Genomic DNA, 25,194 nt, shown 5'->3' with positions numbered 1-25,194 from the left:
CTAACACACATGGCAGCTTATCCTGAAAAGTTAGCTGGAAGAGCAGGTAGTCTTTAAGATTTGGACTCCACTGCAATGACAAGCATTTGCTTTATGATTGAGTTTAGTGGGGGCGGAAGGATTATTAGGACTGGTGGATATCATGGCTCACCTTGGTATAAAGGCCTAATGGAGGCAGGCATACGAGCGTATTGTTACAGCGCATTTCACGTCTGGGTTTTGCACACGGAATACACTGTACCAATCTGCCATAGGCTCCTATGCTGCTGATTTCACATATTGTGAGAAACACGTGTGCAGCGGAGATCGCAGCATGTTCTATCTTGGCACGTATTATGCTCGCATATATACCAAGATAGTGCGTGGCAATCAGCGGCCCGCAGCAAGTACGCAATTTCATTGCGCACTTCCTGCGTGCCATGCGACTGTCACACGTGGGCGGTACACAGTGGATTACAAAAACGCAAGAGGGCCTAATCGATGTCACTTCATTTTTCCCATGATCTCCTGATAATTGGTAAACAAACACAAAGAACACGCTTGCAACAGTTTTATGCATTTTCATAGATTTTACAGGAGATTTCGGTCCGTTAAATGGACCAAAATAGGAGAGGATGTGATTTTTTTCTTCTTCTAAAACATACGAAAAAAAATGCATGTCTGAATATACCCATGCAAATCAATGGTGTTGCGTGATGTCCATATGTAATCCGGACAGAAGATGTGTCTACGCGCGTGAGGTATAGAGGTTAATTGCTGGAGGTTTCAGCTGCCACATCTGCATTGCTTGCCATGGGGGCGGCTCCGTATGTAGAGGTCGGCTTTACCTGGTGCCATTTTACTGAAGATTTGACCACAGTGACCACCAACAACAGACTATTAGCAATGGAAAAGCATTCCCATAGACGGTTGTCTGAGACGGCTGCCATCACTGCCCACAATCATGGCAGACGGTGGGCGCCCAAACAACTTCTAGTCGAAGTAAGTGACCCATTACCAGAAAAGCCTTAATATAGGATTGTTCAGATCATTTCAGCTTGGCCTTTTCTGCAATCTAAAACCCTTTATGGATGGCTCTTCCAGGAAGTGTTCATTGTACTAAACCACCCACTTAGTCTCACGTTAGAGGACTTTTGGATCCGGCACAATTATGGAATACTAAGGGATCTCTGAAATTCCTAAAAGCGAGAACCGTGGAAGAGAAAACCTGCGTATAACCACAACACGTATGGAGGGACCCTCGCCTATTTTTGGGAAATAGGAAAATGATGAGTTTAGTGATTTTTAGACGACTGGGTCAGAGCGTCTCCAAAATTGTAGGTTTTTGTTCCTGGTATGCAGTGGACCGAGGAGCGACAACCAGTAACAGCGTCCTGTGTGCCCAAGGCTCATTGACACGCGTGGGAAGCACGGCTGGCCCATCTGGTCTGATACCACAGAAGAGCTACTACAGCTCAAGTTCTTCAAAAACCGTTCCTGCTGGCGATGATAGACAGGTATCAGACCACAAAGGGCATCACTGTGTATGGGGCCGTGGCACCGCAGACTGGTCAGAGTGCCCATGCTGACCCCTGTCCACCAAGCAAAGCACCTACAATGGGCGCATGAACATCAGAACTGGATCATGGAGTAATGGAAGAAGGCGGCCTGGTCTGATGAATCACGTTCTCTTTTACATCACGTGGATGAAGGGTTTCTATGCAGCTGGTTACTCGCTGGCCCGACCAGTATTTATGTCCCACGTCCGGTGCGGTATTTAATTTTTACCGGCCATATCAATAGCCATTAAAAAACAGTCATCTGAAAGCAGGGCCGGGCAGGAACCGTAGTATGTCACTCACTCACTCTCCCTTTAGCTCCTGTCCAGTCGCCATAATCAGAGCAGTGACCCCTGACCTCTCTTCCCGGTGTCTGCGTCCGGCACACATCGGGAGGAGAGGTCAGGGGTCGCAGCTCTGATTACAGCGACTGGACGGGAGCTAAAGAGAGAGAGAGGGTGAGTGATATTCTAGATACTGTAGGTTGCTGCCTGTCCACAGGCTCAGGGCGTGGAGGGCACAGAGGGTCCCTATTACTGTTGAGGCCACTAAAAGAGTCATTATTACTATTGGAGTCACTATTATTATTGGGGCTACTACTAAAGGCACTATTACTAGTTGCGGCCCCTAGAATAATGGAGGTAAAACATATGTTGTGATAAGCCACGCCCCCAACCACACCCCTTTTACCTTGGTCAGTATTTTTTTGTGACAAAGGTGGAAGCCCTGTGTGGACGGCTGGCTGCGTGCGTCACTTACCCGGGGAAAAGATGGCACCAGGATGCACCAGCTGGAAAGACGACAAGCCGGTGGAGGCAGTGCGATGCTTTGGGCAATGTTCTACTGGGTATGTGTGTCCTGGCACGATGTGGATGTGACACTTACCACCTACCTAACCGTTGTACAGACAGGTACCCCCTTCATGGCAGCGTCATTCCCTAATGGCAGCGCCCTCTTTCCCAGGATAATGCACCACTGCAAAAACTGTTCAGGAACAGATGAGGAACAAGATGTGCATTAGGGAAGGGAAAGAGAAGAGCCTCTTTGTATCGGCGCGGGAATCTCGTTTGCGCGCGTATCTCGTCTTTACAAACAACCCAGCTGTTTAGCAGCGACAGGAAGAAAACTAGATGTCTAATATAAAGGTAACAAAAAGACGCCGATTATAGGCGATCTATGTTAAGGAATTGCGAAAAAGTTATATGAAAAAAAACTAGGTGGTACAAACGATGGTATTATGGTCATTGGAACGTAAATAATCTCTTCGTCATCCGTGCCAAAAATAAAAATAATCTGTGAATCCGAGACCTCGGCACGTGCGTTTTAAAAGGCGAATTAATTTTTCAATGGTCTTGGTTGCTGCTTGCAGGGTACGTCACAACGGCACGGCCAAAGGTTGAGCAGTAGGTGGGCGTGTTTTTAAAAAAAAAAATTTAAAAAAATTCAAAGCTTTGTTCCCCCGAAAGCCATTCGCTCTGCCTTTAGCCGGCTGAATGTACGCCCCGACAAACGATTAAACACTCCCCTCAAATCACTGAAGAACTGAACAAATGTCATTTAAACCAAAGAAAAGCGAACTGCCGTACGATGGATTTTAAGGCTGGGTTCACACGGGGCGGATTTGCCGCAGAAATTCCGTCTGGAATTGCGCAGCGGCAAATCCACCTGCGGCCGCTAATCCCAGGATAAGCCAGCCATGTGGACGAGATTTCTCAGAAATCTCGTCAACACGGGACGGCGAAACCGGCGCTGCGACGCGGATTCGCCGGCCGCAGCGTATTCATCTTTTTTCTTCTTCTGCTGCGGCCGCACTCTCCTCTATGGGAGCGCCGGCCGCAGTGGAAGAGCAAGCGGCCAGGCCGCTTCAAAACTCGCGGCTAAGTGCCGCGGGTTTTGAAGCAGCGCTTCCCCGGCGGAAATCTCGCAGCTTTTCGCTGCGGCCAAACCGCAAGATTTCCGCCAGGAATCTGCCCCGTGTAAATCCAGCCTAAGTGGACTGAAAGACAACGATGAACAAACAGGTAATAAAAATGCACAATGGGCGCGCGTTTACACGCAACGACTATCGCTCAAAAGACGGCTTTGAGCGAATCTTGTGCGATAATCGTACCAGATCTTTGTTTTCATTTAATCGTAGTGTCTAAATGGGCCTTAAAGGGACTGCTGCCAACGTCTTGTGCCCGATGCCACAGAACACCCTCAGATGGTCTTGTGGCGTCCATGCCTCAACAGGTGGAGACTACACAATATTAGGTCTACATCACACTCCATACATGGAACCAATCCGCTTACCACAGAGACGGCCGGTGGGTGATGGACAGCAGCGCGATCCCAGCATCCTTTGCAGATAGGAAGATCTTGCCTTCCACGTCGATGCTGACGGCACTGGTGCACTCATCCAGGAGGGCATATTTGGGTCTGCGGAGAGATGATCATCAGATTGTCCATTGTTACAAGAAGCCCTTGGCTTATCTGACATCTCATCCCACCGACAGCTGACTGACCCTTGGAAGAAGGTCCGGGATTGTTTGGGGCAGAAGGCTTGTAACTTGGTGATCATTATGAATGGCTAAACCTTATTTTGGCCAATGCCTGAACTAAGACACACATCTATAGTTAATGTCGATCATATGACCCAGGAGGCCGATCACGTAACGAGCCCGCGTCTAATCAGGATTTGTGCTGGAAAACTGATTAAAAGGCAATTGCGGTTTTACAGTCATTGCTATTAATGGCAGAGCTTCAGCTTGTAATATATGTCCATAATGGATCACGGAAGATAAGGATTATCGTTCTGGCAGGGAGGATTACTTATGTACTGTCTATGGATAGTCATTTACATACTGCAGCGTCTCCATATATTAACCCCTTAAAGACCAGAGCATTTCGGCCCTAAAGGACCAGACACTCTTTAGCGATGTTACCCAAGTAGTAGTTTTATGGCTTTTTTTCCCCTAGCCTGCCAAAATTATTTTTGCAGCATCCCCCCCCCCGTCATATATATTGCTATTTTTTTTAGTACCCTTTCCCACTGAAATTATTTTTTTCCCATTTTATTAAGGGTAAAGATTTTTAAAAATGTATATATTTTTTCATTTTTAAAATTTGTATATTTACGTTAAAAAAAAGTACAGGAATGTGTTCGCCATTTTGTTTCGGATGTTTTGATATATAATCTGTATAACCTTGACTGCAGGGCGGATATGGCGATGGTTTAAGTTGGCGTCGGCAGTGTTTTTTTTTAACTTATTCTTGTAACGGCCAATTTAGACACAACGATTATTGCTCGAAATTCGCTCAAAAGCCGTCTTTTGAGCGATAATCGTTGTGTCTAACTGCACTGACCGTGCCGTTTTCGTTAAGCCATCGCTGATCTTTCAGCATGCTGAATGAGAACGATCAGCCTTATCAGGGATTCACAGCGGGATACAGCTGATGCTATTGTTTCAGCTGTTTCCCGCTCCCTGAACACAGGCGGGGTATGAAGAACAGAGCGGTCCAGCTGTGTTCTTCATACCCCGCTTGGAGCGCTTGGCTGTATAACAGCCGGGCGCTCCGAGCAGAGAACAGCTGGATGCGGAAGACAAGCAGCCCCGCTTGTCTTCTGTATACCCCACTCGGAGTGCAAGGTGATCGCTCTGTTTGAGAAATCACCTTGGGCTGTAAAGAACACAACGATTATCACACAAAAGTTGCTCAAAAGACAAATTGTTGTGTCTACATGGGCTTTAACTTTTTCTTTTGGTTAAACATCTATGTCCCCCATGATGTCATATAAGACCTCTGGGGGTCATTCATAATGTCTCTTCTTATTTTTCATTTCACACTGTAGTATCTGTAGGAGCCCCAGTTACAGGGGGAAAACATCCCCCTATTGTGACAGCAAGCTGGTGGTGATCATGTGATTACCGGGTCCCATGCAGGAAACAGCAGTGCCACCATAGGGAAAACAAGGCATTACATGGTGCCCATTGAAATAAGTTTGCTGTCTGTGTAATAGACAATTAAGGGAGATGGAACAATACCTCTGCAGTGCCACCTATTGGAAGGCAGAATTCCTGCAAGTAAATGTTAGACTCTTTATACAAATTTTGTAACAATGACTGGGAATTGAAAGCCAAGCCAGAATCCATACACAGACAGCTGTTTCGGGGTGTTTGCCTCTCATCAGTTCGCAGTAGGTTTCAGGCTTCGCTAGCGAGAGGCCTGGGATGTGGATCAGGAAAACTAATTTTTTTTCTTAGGGAGAGCACCTAGAAGGTGAGTGAGGAGACTTATAAGGCCATTCATGCTCCTCTGGGTAATATGCAAATAAGGAATATGGAACAGCATCTCTGCAGCGCCACCTATTGGAAGGCAGCATTCCTGCAAGTCAATGTTAGACTCTTTACAGACATGCCGGGTCCTCAAGGGGTTGGTGACGTGTATAAAGGTAGCTTATAGCCAGCTAAAACCCACACAAAGACAGAGTAGGGGTTGGCTAAGTTGTTTACATGAACCTGATAGATAACCCCCTTTATCCACATCACAGCAGCTGGGATGAGGGGTGGATAATCTATACCACATCACGCGTGTCACAACCAGGCAAATAGTGGCGGTGCCAGGAATGCTGGACCCAGGCTTGGTATGTATATTTCTTGGTTGAAGGAGTTGGACCAGACTTGACTTTTAGCACGTATCCACAGGATAGTCTGATCAGTGGGGGGCTCACTGACGAGACCCTCCCGAATCCAGAGAACAGGGGTCCTGTGTACCCCTCTCCTCCTCACTGTGATCTCACTGCACCCCACATAGTGAAGTTTAAATGGAGCGGCGGTCACGTATGCAGCTCCACTCATCTTCACCGGAACTGCGGAGAGAGCTGAGTGCGTGTACGCAGCTATTTCCAACAGCCCCATTGAGATGAATGGACCAGCGCTGCAACTGTTGCTGCATTCAGCCTTCATGTCACTGCGACTGGATGCAGCGAGCCTAAAGTGACGCGGGGAGGGGGGCACGGGACTCTTGGGGTAAGTGGTCAGTCTCAGTGGTGAGAGCACTACTGAGCAGACTTATCATAGGATAGGTGATACAAGTCAATTTGGGGATAACCCCTTTAATGAATCCACAGATCTGACCCCTTAGAGGTGCCATAGGGAATTTGAAAACCAACAATTATGAGGAACAAAATAGTAGTCAGGGAAAGCGGTTTTTTTCTATAGTCCTCCTTCTACACTACGACAACGCGGTCATTAAAGACGTGATTGATCAACTCATCCACAATGCACAATCTGAGTGCACGAAGGATAGGGATATATAGGCAAAGACTTTTGCGGTTTTACTAACTTGTGGTAGAACATTCGCGCCATTCCAACACGCTGCTTCTCGCCCCCAGAGAGAACGTCTTTCCAATCGCTCACCGAGTCCCAGCCTGTAGGGAACACAAGACAGAACTCACGTCATACAGAGTCAAAGCCATACAAACCCGCGTTCTACCAGAACTGGAGATACAGTGTGGGCATAGGGCAGGGATATGTGGGAACGTCCTCCAGAATTGCTCTAATGAAGAATTCTGAAGGGTCGCTTTAAAGGATAGTTTTTTGTCCGCCTGCAGCAGCCACTAGGGGGTACACTGGAGACTCCTGAAGACAGAATTAGTATTACGTTTAATGGGATCCATTTATATTTGTAGTAAGCTCCCCCTAGTCAACACTTAAAAAATGTATCATCAGTAAGTATTGTTCGGCTGCTTTCACACCTGCGTTAGGGTCAGTTCAGGGTTTCCGTCTCTCTGCTCCGGTTTTGGAGGAGAAAAGCTGAAGTTAAAAAACGGAAAGAAGAGGAAAGGCTTTAGTCTGCTTCCATTCCGTCAGGTTTCCGTTTTGTTGAACGGGAAAATAACTCTGCATACTGCGCTATTCTCTCGTCCAATAAAGGAAATCTAATGGAACGCCACTGAAATCAATGCGGAAAGAAACGGATCCGTTTTACCTAATGCGGATGTGAAAGCGGCCTTATGTCTACACGTGATTAGCGGATATTTGTCACTTAGCAGAAGGTAGAACAGCAGTGCAAAGGAAAGTTGTAGATGGAATTGTCCTTTAAATACGGAGAGGACGGCAGGCGCCCCTGTGGTCATTATGGGTCTCCTCCACCAGATATAGCGCCCCTACGTACCCCTGGGTTTCGTCAATCACAAGGACTCATTGCTGGGCTGACTCACACATCTGTCAGTTGTTTTCCCTTTGTTCTACTTGCCAGAACAGAAACAAGTTGGCAGCAGAACAAGGATGGCGTTAAGAAAATGGATTACGTGATGGAATTATCAGATCGCTGTTGATGCCTGCATGGAGAAGACAGGAAGAACAGGATGGACCAAAGGGGGGTGTAAAAAAACAGGGGCGCTTTCCATGTCGGTCATTACCAATACCAATTCCCTGCTGGGGTGTGAACTATTGCTAGAAACCCTTTGGCTGTCTCTGGAAAGCTGGGTGACAACCAATATGGCTACTAAAGCAGCTGTCACCCAACTTTCCTGAACCCCTAAATGGCATATCCTCTTATGTAGGAAGCCCTCCAGACATGTCTGTTTTAGTAAATACTTGGATGTTACATGAAATAACAATTCTGGCTCATCCTGTATTGTGACATTCCTCTGTTATTCCTCCTGGAAATGTATGAATAAATACATAATTCCATTTGTCCATATGTTGTACAGCGTCAGATTATGTATGGACACGCCTCCAACTGGTAACGGTCAGTTTATTTATATGCTTCCAGGAGGAATAACGGAGGAACAGCACAATGCAAAAGCTGCCCAAGAATGGTTGCTTCTGACAGATATGTCAAGGGAGCCGATGGGTCCTTTTTAACACACGCCCTTGTATCATGGCAGTGGTGGAGGAAAGCTGGGTGATAACTGCTATGGTGGCCATACTAAATATGGTTTGCTGGGAAGAGGATTACTCCTTCATGTAGCTGTAATAAAAGGATTGACTCCCTTATATCAAAGTAGAGTAATCAAGCAGCCCAGAATACGGACAGACGGCGCAGCGGAGCAGATGAGATCTGGTTTCCCCCCTGGAAGATTAGAAAGGATAATGCCTAAGCTCTTTACTTTGCTCATATGCAAACAGTAAACCCTCCGTTCTTCAGATCCTGGAGCGTGGTGCGGACCGCCACGGAGAGGGGCGCTGCCATCCGGCTCCGTAGCAAGAGCTGCAAATAGAACTGGGTTTGACAAGAGGGAAGCGAAAAGTAGTCACTAAACTCTAGTAGTGGGTATAACGGGAGGGAAGGCTAAAACTAGTCCCATTCCTCCAACAACCCTACAGTCTGTGTTATAGCTACTTTACCAGTTCCTACAAGTGTACAGGGACACTATCAGCCCCGAGCACACAAGTGCTGGAGAGGGACACGAAGTGTCTTTGCGTAATGCAAAGACTGTCCACATTATGGCGCTACTGGAGTGAGATTCTACATACGACCCAGGGTCCTTTCAGACGAGCCGATTACCATGTGATGAGTGAGTGACGTCACCGCTGGCCCGTTCGCTCTCGTTCAGTCTGTTTAGACCAGCAGATGCATTGTTGGCTCGGTCAAGCGAGAATTGTTCTGAATCATTCAGCCTTCACGCTCGCTGTATGAGACCCAATGTCCACGGGCGGGCTTGAATTGCGGAATCGTGCGGACCATCCGCAGTTCAGGCCGGCCATAGAGAACCAGCTGAATTAAGGCGTTCGGATTTCTTTTGTAAACCCTGTGGTTCAGAAAACAAATCGCAGTATGCCCCATTTCAGTGCGGTTCCCGCATGGACGGCTTCCATTGAAGTCAATGGAAGCTGTCCGATTTGCGGCCCGTTCGCAATTGAATTGCGCACGGGCTGCGGATTCCGCGGGAAAGTAGGCGTTAAAACAAAAACAACTCCACTGCTCATGTGCGGAGGCGCTTAAAAACCCCTTGAGCGTACGGTTCATCTCTTGATTCTACTCCTGTGGTTTACCTACTGGGATATGCTTCAGAACCTCTCAGACCGCCACATGCCTCTACCAGGCTTGTAAAGTAATTTCTCCCACTGGAGACCCCCTAATTTGCCATCCCTGGTAGAATTTATAGTAATGGTAAATCCTCTCATCCAACTTCATGCTCATACTGTGAAATATGAGGAAATGTGGCCCCCAGCTGAACTTCAATGACAGCTGCACCTGCAATTACGAGTACTGGCCACTACGCAGTGGTCGGAGCAGCGCTTCTGTTCGGATCCCGGTGGCTGCTGCCTGGATAATCCCTTTAAGGGTGTTTTTAGAAATGGAAGATTTGCTGTGGATTTTTTCAGCTATGTGTGAGCGCCCCCTCAGGCGCAGTTCAGTCAGCGTTTAGGTCTATCCTCAGCCTTTCTGTCCGAGGTGTCCGTTGAAATAGCTGGAAATGGTATTCAAAATCCAGAGTGGAACTATAGACTTTAATGAGATAAACGGAGACCGAAATGTGCCAACTTTTGTCTCTGTTTGACCTGGAGGATACAATGGCCTAGCTGACTATATAACATGCAAGGACTAGATAAGCATGTTCCTGTAGCACCCTCTGCTGGCTGTGTCTCCATACTGCAGCCGTACGTTTCGACTCTTCTGCATAACACAGAAAGGACTGATATGACAAAAGCTGTAGAAGTGAGGAAAAATGCCAATTTATGGATTTGGCTACTGAGAAACCTGCGCACTCACCTCCCTCTCGCTGCACCAAATAGTTCAGATTGACAATATTCAGGATGGCCTCCAGGTCCTTGTCCGTGAAGCCCTTTGCTATCATGTCACTGGCTGTGTCGGGATAAATTACTTGATCTCGGAGGGTGCCCACGGACATGTAAGGCCTGGATGCAAAGAAAGTAGTCTGTTATCAGTATGAGCACGTATCACGGGACGGCTCTCCGCTGCTGCAGGACAATACTACCGTGTTTCCCCGAAAATAAGACCCTGTTATATTCATTTTTGCCCCAAAAGAAGCACAGTGTCTTATTTTCAGGGGGTATCTTTATACTCACCTAGCATGCGGCGTCCAGGTCCCTCATGATGGGCTGCAGCGCTCCGGCAGTCTTCTGAGTCGTCCTCAGCGTTGAGAGCATTCTCATCCTGGTAACACGGTTTGAATACCCCGCCTCTAGCAAGAGATTGCTGTGATTGGTTAAGGAACACCACCTTCGTCAATCGCTAATGAACCAATCACAGCCATTCAATAATGTCATTCCCTAAATAGCTGTGATTGGTTCATCGAGTGCCGACTCTGATTGGCTGAGCCACAGCGCTCGTGGTTCAATCACAGCAATCTCCTGCTAGAGGCGGGGTATTCAAGCCCCGTTACCAGGAAGAGAATGCTCTCTCAGCGCTGAGGACAACACGGAAGACTGCTGCCGCAGCTCAGCGTGTGGAACCCGAACGCCACCAGCTAGGGGAGTATTGTCTTTCATTGTTTTTTTTCATGTAGTGTAGTTAGGGCTTATTTTCGGGGGAGGGCTTATATTTCAAGGCCCCCTTCCCCTGAAAATCAGGGTAGGGCTTATTATCGGGATAGGTCTAATTTTGAGGGAAACACAGTACTAGAATACTACTAAGTAGTCACTGACATAAGTGAGCACTTAAATATATGTCCTCTAGTTTGTTCTAAATACAGCTGTAAAGAATGTTCACAATTGGAGGGGTTCTTCTGGATTTTTACGATTGATCACCTGTCCTCAGAATAGGGGATCAATAATGGACAGGTGGTCAATAAATAGTATGGTGTGTATAATCGAAGGAGAGGGACTTAACGAGCTGTTTAAACCTAACAATAATTAAGCGAACGAGCAAACTATGGTTTTAAGTCCGGCATAAAACAGACGAATGAACGAAAAGTGAGCGAATCTCGTCCGCCGTTCAGTCGTTGGCCCGCGTTTAGACCGAACAATTACTGTTCACTTTCGCTCGTTTGAATGATTTTTTTAAAATGATAATTGTTCCACCTTTTTTAGGCAAGAAGTTGGGAGTTCTAAGCCTGGGTTCACACGGGGCGTATTCCCGTCGGAAATCCCGCGGTTTGGCCGCAGCCAAAACCGCGAGATTTCCGTCGGAAGAACCGCCACGGAAAAACCCGCGGCGGCTTTGAAGCGGCCCGGCCGCTCGCGTTTCCGCTGCGGCCGGCGCTCCCATAGAGGAGAGTGCGGCCGCGGCGGAAAGAAAAAAAGAATGGACATGCTGCATATTCTGAAACCGTGGCTGTGGCGGCGCAGGCGTGGTTTCAGCCGAACTTACCGCAGCAGATTGGCCGTCCCGCGTGGACGAGATTTCTGAGAAAATCTCGTCAACATGGCTGGCTAATCCCGAGATTAGCGGCCGCGGGCGGATTTGCCGCGGCAAAATTCCGTGCGGAATTGCCGCTGCAAATCCGCCCTGTGTGAACCCAGGCTCTAAACTGGGAACTTGAGATAACAGAAATCACAAAAGAGTCACAGATGTTAAGGAGACAAAGGTTATTGTCCGACTTAATTCTTTTATTCAGTTTTGGCCCCCGTGCCCAAAACTATAAATAAAAAAAAAAGCAATATACTCACCGTGGCGTCTGAGCGCCGTTTTTGCGCTCCGGCACCACAGCATTTGACAGGTGACATCACTGGGTCTTCTGGCATGATAATGTCCCATAAACCTGTCAGCGGGGCTTCCTAAAGTTGAAGCCCCCCGGCAGGTCTAGAGGACGTTACGGATGATGTCCCTGTTGGGCCTGCTATTGGCTGCAGCGGTCCCAGGGGTGATCACCCACATGAACGCTGCAGCAGGGGTAAACAGAGAACCGGAGGTTAGGAGCTGGTGGCGGGGGAACAGAGCAGTAGCGGGACAGACCCTAGTGACTATAATGGGGTCTGCCTGCGTTCTGCCCAGCTGGGTGGCTTTTAGACAGAAAAAAAAAAACCTCTGCACGCGGCGCCTTTTCTTCCGGTATTTGCATCCACATCTGTGACGGAGGTTCCGACGCAGATGTGAAACCCCCCAAGCATGGTGATCATAAAGCGCCGCCAGCTGTCCAGACAATGAGCTCCTGTACCTTTGTGGTATGTAAAACATGTGCTGCGGAGGTGGTTTGTACAGCGCGCCGCTATATGCAGGCCACAGTCCTCCCAATATGCGAAACAAGGAGCTCTTCCCGCAGCCATTGGGTCCGGTGATGAGAAGGTGCATCCCCTCTTCTACCTGCAGAAACAACGAGAGGACCGTCAGTAACACACTTGTGACCCCTAAAGTGTAAATCTGGGCAACTATGAAATGGTAAAACAACAGTAAGTAATGGTGGGCACCATCGCACAACTGGAGACCCCCGGACATCCGACTGAAGAGCAGTAAGTGAAAGTGAAAGTGTTAAAGGGGTCGTCCAAGAATTCATCAAAATGGCCACCGTCTGTGCAGGCTATGAGAAACCTATCCTAGATCAGGGGCATCGCCATCGGCGGCGTCTAGCGGCACACCGTTCATTCTCATCAGGCTTACCACTCAGTGTAACAGGGATGCGACAGCCCTCCAGGCCTACAACGAGTTTCTCACAGGCGGTAAGGACGGCGGCCACTTTATTGAATTCCTGGAGTGTCCCTTTAAACAGCACGTCCTGCTAGATGACTTATCTCCCATGCAAATAAAAGAATCAGACATGTTCAAGCGCACCAGGCTTGACATTTGTGTCTCAACATCTGCCAATGAGGGCATTTCCGGAGGCCCTCATACACATTAGAAGACTGTCCAAAATTGGAAAGGTTAGTCCAATTTTAGATTGCATAAACTAATACAATCTTATGACAGCGTGCTATGAAGGAAATTCAGCGGGATTCCCGCTGTGGAATTTCTGTCTGTGGGCATCGGGCCTAAGAGAAAAGAAATTAAAAAAAAAATGAAAAAAAATCGCTGGATGTGCTATTCTGATCCGCACCACTGGTGAGAGTACGGCACTCGATGTCCACCTGGTGTGTGATGACCGATGACGGTGGTGTCCCAAGAATCTTGAGCGCAACTCGTATACGGCTGTCTGAATGAGGCTTTAAAGTCTATCCGAACTTTAAAAAAAAAAAACCTTCTGAGATGTCACAGGGACATGTCAAAAGAGAAATCACTCAAATTAGCGTTTCTGCCGCTTCGTCCTAGTGGGGGTCTCAGCACCCAAAACTTTCGACATGTCAAAAGTTTTTTTTAACTTCGTTCCACTGTAAGCCGCATATATACAGGAAGAACAGCTTCCCGTTGTACCCGTTTTGGGGTAAATAAGAGACCTATTAGCTTTTTTCTCATTTGTCCAGGTTGCTAGGTAGCATGTGAATATGTTCAGTAGGTGAGAACAATGCCCTCTGTGCCCAGCACTGCTTCCTACACATCCAAGGGGAAGGTGGCAACAGATGGCAGTGAAGTCCGGAAGGTTATTTCAGAGGTTTGCAAAAAACACACAACAGAAATGAAATCTGTGGTAAAAATGTGATGACCAAAAAAGTAAAATATAATAAAAATCAACTGTGTGGGAAGGAAATTGACTTTTTTTGTTCATGAGGGGAATTTGTATGTAGAGTTAGGATGAGACGGTCATCATGATGCGTCCTTGTCTTTTGAGCCAGACTCACTTTAGTAAATAAATAGTTGATAAACTTTAAAGGGGCACTAACTTTTCAGACGACGTCTGAATATCTAATAGCCTGTGTGCATCAGCAATCTTCTGATATACTTTCATTAAAAGTTTGGTTGTTTTACTACTGTAAATCAAGTTTGAATCAGCTACCACTAGAGGTCTCCCTTTCACCTCCTCTGCAATTTACTGCCTGCTGTTAGGTACTGAGCTTCTGTAGTAACAGGGAGACTAGGGCCTATCTTCACAGGCTCACAGATCTACAGACACAGTGTCTGAAATCTCCACAGGCGCTGCCTCTCCTGCTGTTACAGCATGCGTGTGTGTGTGTGTGTGTGTGTGTGTGTGAACATTATATTGGGATTACTGACCACTTGGCCAGAATATCTCCAAATGCCCATCTCCTATAATTGTCCTGGGAAAGCAGAGGGGTGGGCAATCCAGATACTGCCTCCCCGCTGATTTGACCAGAGCAATGTAGCATGGCAAGTGAGGGAAAGGAAGTACAGGACAGTGAACTATTGGCAGAATGATAGACTTGCAAGATGCCCCCTGCCTGAAAGGGGATTTCAAACAGCAGAGCAGCAAAAAAATAGGGAAGACCACCTGAAAATCAGCAGCAAACAAAAGAGTGGGGAGAACCAATTATATATTAAAAACTTGTTGAAAAATCAGGTATACATGGATACTAATGGAATGTGTAAATCATATAAAACTACTAAAGTTTCCAAGTCCTGACAGTAAAAAGCGCACATGCATCTACAACCTCATGACTAAAAGCTGTACATAGCACCAATTATACATTTTTAGACAAACACGGGAGCAATTAACTACTAATGTCATCATGACTCTTGTACCATGGAGAGACCTGAGCCGTCGTAGTAAACAGCGTTGCCAACTCAACCAGGTCCTTGGACATTTGACTTTGTCTTCTTCCTATCACAGACTAATAGATGATAATGACAAACTTTGACACTTGAACCGATTCTCTGTAAGCAGATCTGATACTGCAATCTACACTGTTAATTAAGCTCAATGAGAGCTACAATTAGTGTCCTATAATCAGTTTATCAAGATTTCCGGGACAGCGATCAAAGAATTGAAATTGAGCAAGACATAGCTTGACTAGCTTTACTGCATTAAATCACTTTTGAGGAACGGTCAAAGCAGCTGAACGTCAGACCAGGACTAAGATATGACATTGCAGACGGGATTCACTAACTTAGGGCCCATTTAGACCCAACGAGTCTCACTCAAAATTCGCTCAAAGCCGTCGTTGGGTCTAAATGCCTGGACATCATGCAGTTTTCGTGCACAAGTCGTTCCTCGCTCAATTCTAGTTTTCTTGAATTGAGCGAAGAACTGTTATCAGCGGTGCAGGCTGTTATCACAGTCAGCAGCGCTGATAAAATTCGTTCAGCTGGCGTCCCACTGGTAGTTCATAGTGGGACGCGAGCTGTAATTGCGGAGAACAATACAGCTGTTTGCTTATGCAAAACAGCTATATTGTTCGCGAGCGAAAGCGGAGGTGTCCTGCTCCACCTGCATAGCTCTTACCTAGCTACTTAGCTACTATAGACTATGCAAAGATGATCGCTCAACACTGTCACTCAAACTGTCCTTTGAGCGATCATCTGTCAGTGTAAATAGGGTCTAATGTCTATGGGGGCTGAAAGACCACCCCTCAACACCTGTTGGCAGGGGGGGTTGGATTTTCACCTGTCCAATCTCTTACTTCCCAAAGGATAAGCGGCACTCAAGAAGTCCGATAGCCACTTATTCGGTTCAGGAAGATAATAGCAGATAATCCCTCAATATGGAAATGAACATTCAGCCAACAGCTATTGAAGGTGTATGGGACCCTTAAAGGGTCAATCATGGCTGTGATGGGATCACTATTCTTCTGTGTGAGGCAGCTGGGAGTACTAAAACAGTCGTACTCCTAGCCGCGTGCTACACGGTTTCCGTGACTTCCATAGAAGTGAATGTGAGTAAAAGAAACAATGTAGCACAGCGAGTATCGTTGTTTCCAAACTGCATAGCTCCCTGTGCTACGCTGCGTCCGTCACTCCCATTCACTCCCTCCAGGTCCGCAAAAAGCCGGGGAGTCAATTTTGGAGGCAGATGTGAGTCACGGAGGTGGCACCCTCATCTATCAAACTTTTATGGCATATCTTGTGGGTGGATGGGCATACCCATTTAATATTAAGAGCCATGTGTTCTGCAAACCACTTACCCGAATATTGAGGCTGGCAACAACCACGTCGCCCGTTGGGGTGACGATGGGAATATTCTCACATATGATGCCGTTCTCCACATCCACGACTCTTCCTGTAAAGGCAAACAAAGGATTAATAAAAGCATTTTAAATAAAGGGTTGGCACACTAAGGCCGGGCAATCTCAGGTGTGACTGTGCAACATCAGGAAAGAACTAAAAATCACATCAAGTCCGTTATAGCCCTGTCTAATGTGCGGCCCCCACTGGCCAGCAGCAATAGCTGACATGATGGTAGATGTAGCCCACTTAGCAGTAAATTAGTATAGGGCTTCAAAAGTAAATGGAGAGATTGCCCAATTCTATAGGATAGACCCTGAATAGTAGATTGGCGGGACCCCTGCTGACCAGCTGGTGTAGTGAGCCAATTTCTGCAGGAAGACAGCTCTGTTCTCTCTGCAGTGGCCATTCTTGGTATTACAGGCCATTACAGTGAATGGGTATAATACAAAGCCTAGCCACTGCAGTGGGAACAGAAATGACCCCTTGCAGTAAAGGGCAAACCAGCATGACCTCTGCCAATCTATTATTGATGGCCTATCCTAAGGATTGGTCATCAATAGTTTACAACAGACAACCCCTTTAAAGGGGGATTATAGCTCCATAATGAAAAAAAAAACTGGAGCTCCGACTGCTAGAAATTGATCAGCACAGAATTTGGCACCTAAAAAGAACATACTGACAAAAGGGTGAAGAGTTACTTTAAAGTGCAACTCTGGGGATCAGCTGCCTCTCCAAATTCCAAAATGATGCGTTATCAGAAAAATGTGCACTTGAACAAGAAAGGATTCATCCAATCTCAGCGTGAGTGCACTTCTAGCTGGAAAACTATTCTGATGAGATTTGATCACAGACATGGTCAATAGACTAGCGTTAGGTCGTCAGACTCCACAAAGCCCGCGGGCACTAATATGGGTGCCGACTGTGCTTACACCTCTTGGCCCCAATTTTGACCAGGAATCAACTGCGTATTCTAGCTGATTTTAGCAACTACAGCACTCCCTAATTTCGCGAAACATCGCGCCCCGTCACATTTCATCCGGCAGCCTCTAGCGAGCTCAGTGTCGCTAGTCAGCTGATTTGGAAGTGGCATCAATTATCAGAGGCTGATGTATCGCGAGGGGAGGGGAGCGCTGTAGTCGATTCCTGATCAAAATCTGCACTGATGGTGAGGATTTTGATGCGGTTTGTTATGCGGAAACGCTGCAGAATTTGCTGTGAGATTTTCCGCTGCGGACATTCTGCAGCATTTCCGCCCCGTGCGAACATACGCTACTTCTGTATCACCTGACCTGCGGCTCGGTGCTCATTAGAGGCAGCCGGGTGCCATTCTGCCATGAATGCTACATGGCCGCTGAAGCCTGTGATTGGTTGAGTGGGCCCACTGAGAATGAAGAGCATGTGACTGCAGCATGATTTTCCCTGGTTTGGCGTAGCGGGGACCTGAGCTCCAAAGCTGGATAGAGGAGGGGGAGCAGGAGGAAAACTTATTTCTTTATTTTATGACATTCCATGGCGATGGCATTTACAGATTTTTAATTTTTCCCTAAAGTCTGCAGATGTATGTGTTGTGTTCAGGATAGGAAAATTATACCGTGATGCTCATAAGGACAGGGAGTACAATTCCAGCAGGGGGCGCTAAAAGAAGATAACAGGGCTTTACACTTTGGGAATAGTACTGTTCTGTCCATTCTAATCAGACTGAATCCATAATTGCGCACGTGTTACAATCCACCGAGTGTTGGGATATTACTCTTTACCCATTCATGCCCGAGGGTTAAGTACGACGTGTACCCAATGATTACGGATACTTTGCATGCCCTATATCAGATGCAGTCGGACTGACATCACGTTTATGAGTCATTGGTAGCACAATTACTAGTTTCTGGAGATGCCGGATTCCAGGCTGATGTCTGAGTAGTAGTTTCCTGTGTCAGATGTTTTGCTTCTCATTATCTGTATTGTTTGCCTACGAAGACACTAGTGACACAGAATAAAATATGCCGTAATTATCTGGAGGTTCTTCCCGTCTATAAGGACACGTTCACACGGGGCGGATTTGCCTTGTATTATCTATGTGGCTCCGCTGCATTCACAGCAGGAAAGTGGATGAGATTTTCAAAATCTCAGAAAGAATCTGCACAACACCAATGCGGAAATTGACATGCGGTGCAGAATCTAAATCCGCAGCACGTCGATTTCAGTGCCAGATACGCTGCAGAAACCACATTTTCTCAATAAGGCTCCTACCCACTAGCGATATGTTTTCTTGCGATGTGATAGTGAGTGAAAATGCAGGATTATGAAACCAATGATTTTCAATGGTTTCATACTCACTTACGATATTTTAACTGAAGCCTCGCAGCGCTAAGAAAAATTGGCGCTACCGCCCATTGTTTTCAATGGGGCTGAGCGCCAGCCCCATTGAAAACATAGGGAGTACATTGTGCTCCCCTGAACACAGCTGTGACAGCTATGGCAGGGAATTCCTTCATTCCCACAGAGATTTTGTCTCAAATGGGCAACTGACTTATTCGATTCGATGGTAGTATGAAAATACTGCGCACATTAATGCTGTTTTTCTCGCTGTTTGTTGTCTGGCTGTCCGCTTTTAGTGCGCTGATCACAAATGGTCATACGGGCTCGGTACGTCAGGAACTCCAGCTTTCTTCCAATCAACACTCATTGGGAGCAGACAGTACTTCTTACGTTGACCATTTTCTTACCTTTTATCTCCAGGGGACCTTCAATGCGAATCCCATGCTGAATAACATTTCCTTCCTTGGGATTGCCTCCTTCAAATTCTCCGGGACGTTTGTAGATACCATTATTTACATCTTCAAAGACTTCAAACATATCATGAACCCGTGCGGTGTAACCGGCCAGTTCAGTCACCTGTTAGTAACATTGGGACATGTTGAGTTAATGGAGGAGGACGACAACTCCCATAGAAGTCGATGGACACTCATAAAAGACCTTCCAGATTAAAAATAGGCCCTTTAGTGTTACAAGGGGTTTTCCCATTAAAGACTTTTATTAGCTATCCACGCGATAGGCGATAAATGTCTGATCATTGGGACCCCCAGCGATGATGATACCGTCACACCCGAAATGAGTTATGCGAATAGAGCAGCAGTATGCATGCCCGACCACCGCTCCATTCACGTCTATGAGACAAAGGGAGATGGCAGAGCGCATCAATCTTCCTCCATCCCATAGAAGTGAATAGAACAGAGGCCATGCATGTACACTGCCGCGCCATTCACATACGGCATTGGGGTGCGCCATGATCGCTGGGGATCCCAAGGATCAGACCCGCAGCAATCAAACATTTATCACAAGATAGATAAATGTATCTAGTCAGAAAACCCCTTAATGGTATGTTCACACATACCACTGGTGCGGATTTTGATGCCAAATCAGCTGCGGAACCGTAGTTAATTGCAGCTACATAACGCTCCTCTCATCAGAACTGAATTGAAAAAGGTAAGTACCCTCAAAAGAGGATGTATAGGATTAAAAAAAATATGACTGCATGTCCCAAAATAGTGCCACACTCATCCACAGGTTGGGAGTGGTATTGCAGCTCAGCCCTATTCAAATCAATTGAGTTGATTAGCAATACCAGGAACAATCCATACAGCGGTGGCGCTATTTCAGGATGAAAGCGGCCATGTTTTTCCAATCCTGTAAAGTACAACCCCTTTACTGCTAAAACACAGCTTCCTATGGATACGGAAACGCATCAGGAAGGCAACGTTTCATGTGCATGAATAAGATGACATGTGACTCACCTCCTTATAAGAGGACATGACTCTCTCGATGGCGTCAGCCGCAGCAGTCAGAAGGTTTCTCGCAGTGGTGAAGGCTTCAGCGCGTTCGCTTACGAGTTCCTCTTCTTTCATTTCCATCGCTGCCCTCTTCACTTCCTCTGAGTCTAAGGTCAAGAAAAGAGAACACTTAGAAAGTGGCCTGCAGTTCCTTACAAAATGTGCTCATAGCTTATGTAATGTGCCTTCACCTAGGCCGCGCAAGAGCCGCCATACTGTGCCGCGCAGCAGACTATCGAAATGATGGACTCCATGATGCTTCTTAGTCAAGGGAAAGAATATAGACTGTAATATTAAGTAAAGGCGCATCAACACAGATGCCAGGGGCTCTTATGGTGGCTCAAGAAGTACAATGTAATATGGACAGAGACACTCTGTGAAGCCCCAAGGTTTCCCCTGCAGCTCATAATATGACATGTTCTATGGGAGCCATATATATTTTATATATATATATATATATATATATATATTTATTTATTTTTCATTCATCTGTACAATTATGGTATAAAAACCCCGTAGTGCGACATAAAATCACGTGACAAGCTTTCCGTGGATCAGTTTCAATGTGAATCCACATTTGAATGGAAAATCCTGCAATCTGAGCGACTTCCAACAAGGCCTGGCCATTGGTGCTAGACTAGCTGGGGCCCGGATTTCACTGCCAACCCTGTTGGGTTTTCTCATGCAGCGGCAAGGAGAGTATACCCAGGAAGAACATCAAGCCAAAGTGGATAATGCGGACATAAGGAAAAAAATTGTTGATGAAAGGGGTCACAGAGGAGGATGTCAAGAATGGTTCTGACCAACAAGTATTGCAGTCTAATAAATCGTAGTGGGATACTATGCAGGTGCTCTAACTAACATGTCTGAATGCACAGCTTGTTGTTCCATACCACAGACAGGCTAGAACAGCAGAAGACCAGTTCCACCGCCATCACTAAGAACATAAAAGGTGAGACTCCAGTGGGCAATAGAGTGCAAAAATGGGATCACTGAGCAGTGGAAATACATCGCAAGTCAGATGAACACAGATTTCTGTTGCACTATGTGATGTGAGGTCAGAATTTTGCACAAGCAGCATGAATTGGTGACCCCTTCCTGTCAGCTGGTCAGAGAATGTCAGTGCCTCCAACTAACTTGTGGCAACTGCATGAAGCTTCCTGTCCACAGTTCTCATTGCCATCAACAGGCTGTCTGTGTAGCGCATGGATGTGTTGAGTCCTCCAAAGCGAGAGAATCTCTTTGTATCCGCTTTCTGTTCTAGCTATGGTAGTAGATGCGGGTTATGAACGGGAGAGCCCTCTTCTTAAACCCTGAATTCCCTTATAGGACAACCCCTTTAGTTGCCCACAGTCCGTAGACCTAATATGGTGGCGATGTAAATCAGAAACTGGACTTGCCCCATAAAATGATACCAGATCCTTACCGCTCTCGGAATATCCCGTGGCGGTGATGATGGGCACTGCCACCATGACGAGGCCCGATGCGCTCCACACGTACTTCATGAGGAACTGTTCCAGCATGACGTACCACAGCCGCTCCAACAGGATCAGGTTGATCTGCGAGGACAAGTCCTTGTAGCATTGCTGCAGCAGCGACAACTCCACCTGCCAATGGAAAGACATAGAAAACAGCAGCATTAGCGACCGCAATGAACAGGGATGTGATAATAAGGTGGGCAATAAAGGGTTATTTTCAAAGTCAGCCACAGAATCTTCATTGCAGTACAGAGATTATTGGGTTTACTCACCTGAATACTTTCACCTGAGTGACCCTACCTGATCTATTTCTAGTACACCGCCGGTCTGCTATCGCAACAGCCCCATTCAAGTAAATAGATAACTGCAGTACCAGACATAGCCTACAGGAAAAGTGGCGCTGTTTCTGGAGATAAAAAGCCACTTTATTTTCCTTTACTTTGAACAATCCTTTTAACTCCTTAGTAACGAGCCAATTTATTGCCCTAAGGACCAAGCAATACCTCGTTGACATAATTGTATGAGGGTTTGTTTTGGGGGGGAAAATTTGTATTTTTAATGGCACCCCTCTGGGGTACATATAATGTATTGTAAAACTTTTATTACTTTTTTGGGGGTGAAAGAGTAGAAAACTTTATAGCACTTTGTTGACATCATTTATTTTAGTCCCTTAACCCTTTCCAATCCAATTTGTATCCTGGTTTTCCTAGGGGGCTTCTCTTTTTCTGCCGGTATACAACGGCGCTATCTGCTGGCTAAAGCCCGTACTGCATGAGGTGACACGGATAGGCTCTGACAGCAGAAAGGCTGGCAATATACAGTAAGAGAACCCCAACGGACGTCTTCCAACATCGGAGCTGTACAGCCTTAAATCATAATGTCTTCAGAGGTCAGATAGTGGATTGGAAAGGGGTAAGGGGACTTGAAGATGTGATTGTTCAATCCTTAAAATAGTACATTGCACTACTTAGGGGGGGGGGGGGGGGGGAATAAATAAATAAAAAAATTAAAAAAATCGAAAGCAAATGGAAAGGCTTCAGTTTGCTTCCACTGCGTCAGGTTTCCATTATAACGAGACATGTATACAGGAGCAGATTTAAAACAAACGAGATTGGTGGTAAACCAATAGAAATGCAGGTATGATTAACCCCTCCTATACCTGAGGGTACACAGTCTTTTGCTTTGAAGAGACATGAAATAGAAACATATGCAAATGCGAACAATACCAATATAATAGAGTATAAAAAGAACATGCAAATCACATGAAAACTGCAGGAAGCAGAAGAAAAAGACCGTTAGGGGATCGGGTTCCAAGACGGAAAATCCTGGCCTTTTTTTAATTTTTTTAATTTTTTTTTTTTAATGCGGTCGAGTTTCCCCTCACTTACATTACCATGACAGGGTTAAAGCTTGAGAAAAGAAGAGCTGACATCAGGGCTCCTGAGTGTAACATGACGTGACTGAAGGCCTCGGCGTGATTCACATAATGTGACACCGTGAACAACGGCCTGAATAATCCTTCCCCAAATGTCTGACATTACACAGCGCTCTAACCGCAGAGAACCATGGATCGCTGGAGCGTCTTCTATTCCCCAAGTGCATAGGGCTGGGTTATGTTTCGATGCCAAGTCTGTACACAAACACATACTGTTCCCTAAAGGGGCACTATGAACGCTTTAATATAAGGTCAGGTTGCCGATCTGGAGCGACAATCTCTGTAAAGTGGGGGTCCGGGACCTGCTGGACCTCCACTGACTTCTACGATAAAAGGGCTGGTATACTTTGGGGAATACCATTTTTTTCTGGGTGGAGCAGCGTAGCAAACTTCGCTATTCCATTCGGATGCATCCTATTCAACGGCTACTAGAATAGTCTATGGGTGACGTCTAAAGGGCTCGCTGGGATGGGTGTATGCGTCTTGTACGCGTCGGACAACACGTGGATACTCGTGTGCGTGCCGTGCGTTTTCCCTCGACAGTGCGCATTCTATGTCCTATTCTTGACCATGAAAACAGATATTAACTATGACAAATTGTTCCAAATCTCGAGTTCCCCTTTAAATCCTCCATGAATTGCTTCTTTCTTCTTAATATAGCTTAAGGCGCAGATCCGCTTGCAGTTCCCATAAACCCGTTACCTGACCGTGCGAGAACTTTTGCATCAACTTTCCTACAACTGTCTTTGATCTAATACATGAATGTCGCGGGGTGTGCTGGCAGTGAACGGGTTAAGCACGCTGCCGACATCAGGCCTTTTTGTTTAGCATCTTAGTAACCAAAGCAGAACTGCAGAAATCTGGTGGAGAGCAACGTCCTGTAGTAACCTTTCTCTGGGAGCCAGAATCGCTCTACAGAGATTACAGGCTGCAAAATACCCTCGCTTATCTGAACTCTGCTGCTGGGAAGAAACTACAGGGCCTTACCGACCTCACTTCAAAGTGCAGCGCAGATCTACCAGAGAATTAACCGCTACATACAGGTCCTCAAGCCTCCACCAGAGTATTAACCGCTACATACAGGTCCTCGAGACATCCTCTTCGGTCAAGATGTTTAATTCTACTTGGTCGTTCCTTAGTTCTAGCTCTTCCCGACAACCAGTATGGCAGCCACAGAATCCCAACTGGTCAATCTGCCAGGTAATGCGGTCATATGAGGGATGCATCCGTCTAGTTGTGTAAGGTCGCCGTCAAGGTCAACCATTACTCTGCCGAGAGGTAGAGCGCCCCTCTCTCTCTCTTGGCTTTTCCCACAGTGGAGAAAGCCTACCACTAAGAACCGAGGACTCGGGACTAGATGGGTTTTCCTTAGTGAGAAGACATAACTTCTCTAATAACACTTCGCCATCTTGGGAAGTCGCAGATATAGTTGTGTTTTTGATATTGAAAGAATAAAAAATGGAAATCCTCAGCGATACTCAATGTCATGCTTGGACAACACTTGGAGCAAGGATACGAATGCTCTCCGATGTAGCGTGGTGGAGAAAGCAATGCCGGCAAAGATCTGGACCTCATACTGTTCCATCAAAAGGTCTTTCTTTGTTCTCGCAGCTTGCATCACTTTCTCTGGGTAGACCATCTACACTCATTAGGAGAGCTTTAATCTAGAATAATATGGGGAGGGAAGTGAAAGGCCAGGCAAAATTATACAGCTAATGAATACAATTGAGAACCTTGTTATTAGAAGAGGAAAGAAAGAACAAAGACAAGAAATAAAGAAGGAAAGTAGAGGAGCAAGAGACACCGATCACAAGAGCATGGGAAACAAACAAGGAGAATTGGAGCTCCTAACACAGGAAGAGAAATATGGTGTCATAGGCATCACGGAAACTTGGTGGGATGATACACAAGAGTGGAACACAAGGCTTGAAGGATACAACTTATTTATAAGAAACAGACCTAAAAAAAAGATGAGGAGGTGTTGTGTTGTATGTTAGGAAAACCTTCATCTCCACAGAGATTCAAGCTTCAGA

General features: G+C 46.3%; 1 protein-coding gene across 1 annotated transcript in view; it reads right to left on the bottom strand.

The window, feature by feature from the left end:
* Positions 1-25,194, bottom strand: part of ABCD1 (ATP binding cassette subfamily D member 1) — a 65,180-nt gene that overhangs the window by 7,537 nt on the left and 32,449 nt on the right. The window contains exons 2-9 of the mRNA XM_066580596.1: positions 21,675-21,855; positions 20,213-20,355; positions 19,145-19,313; positions 16,379-16,473; positions 12,589-12,734; positions 10,242-10,387; positions 6,864-6,948; positions 3,831-3,956 (exon numbers count right to left, since the gene is read on the bottom strand). Of these exons, the coding sequence (XP_066436693.1) occupies positions 3,831-3,956; positions 6,864-6,948; positions 10,242-10,387; positions 12,589-12,734; positions 16,379-16,473; positions 19,145-19,313; positions 20,213-20,355; positions 21,675-21,855 (1,091 nt within the window). The remainder of the gene's footprint in view (positions 1-3,830; positions 3,957-6,863; positions 6,949-10,241; positions 10,388-12,588; positions 12,735-16,378; positions 16,474-19,144; positions 19,314-20,212; positions 20,356-21,674; positions 21,856-25,194) is intronic.

Source organism: Eleutherodactylus coqui, chromosome 10 (assembly GCF_035609145.1).
Source record: "Eleutherodactylus coqui strain aEleCoq1 chromosome 10, aEleCoq1.hap1, whole genome shotgun sequence".
In the NCBI taxonomy this organism is placed as follows: Eukaryota; Metazoa; Chordata; class Amphibia; order Anura; family Eleutherodactylidae; genus Eleutherodactylus; species Eleutherodactylus coqui.
Note: the sequence above shows the minus strand (reverse complement) of the source record. Positions and strands in the feature narration are given on the sequence as shown.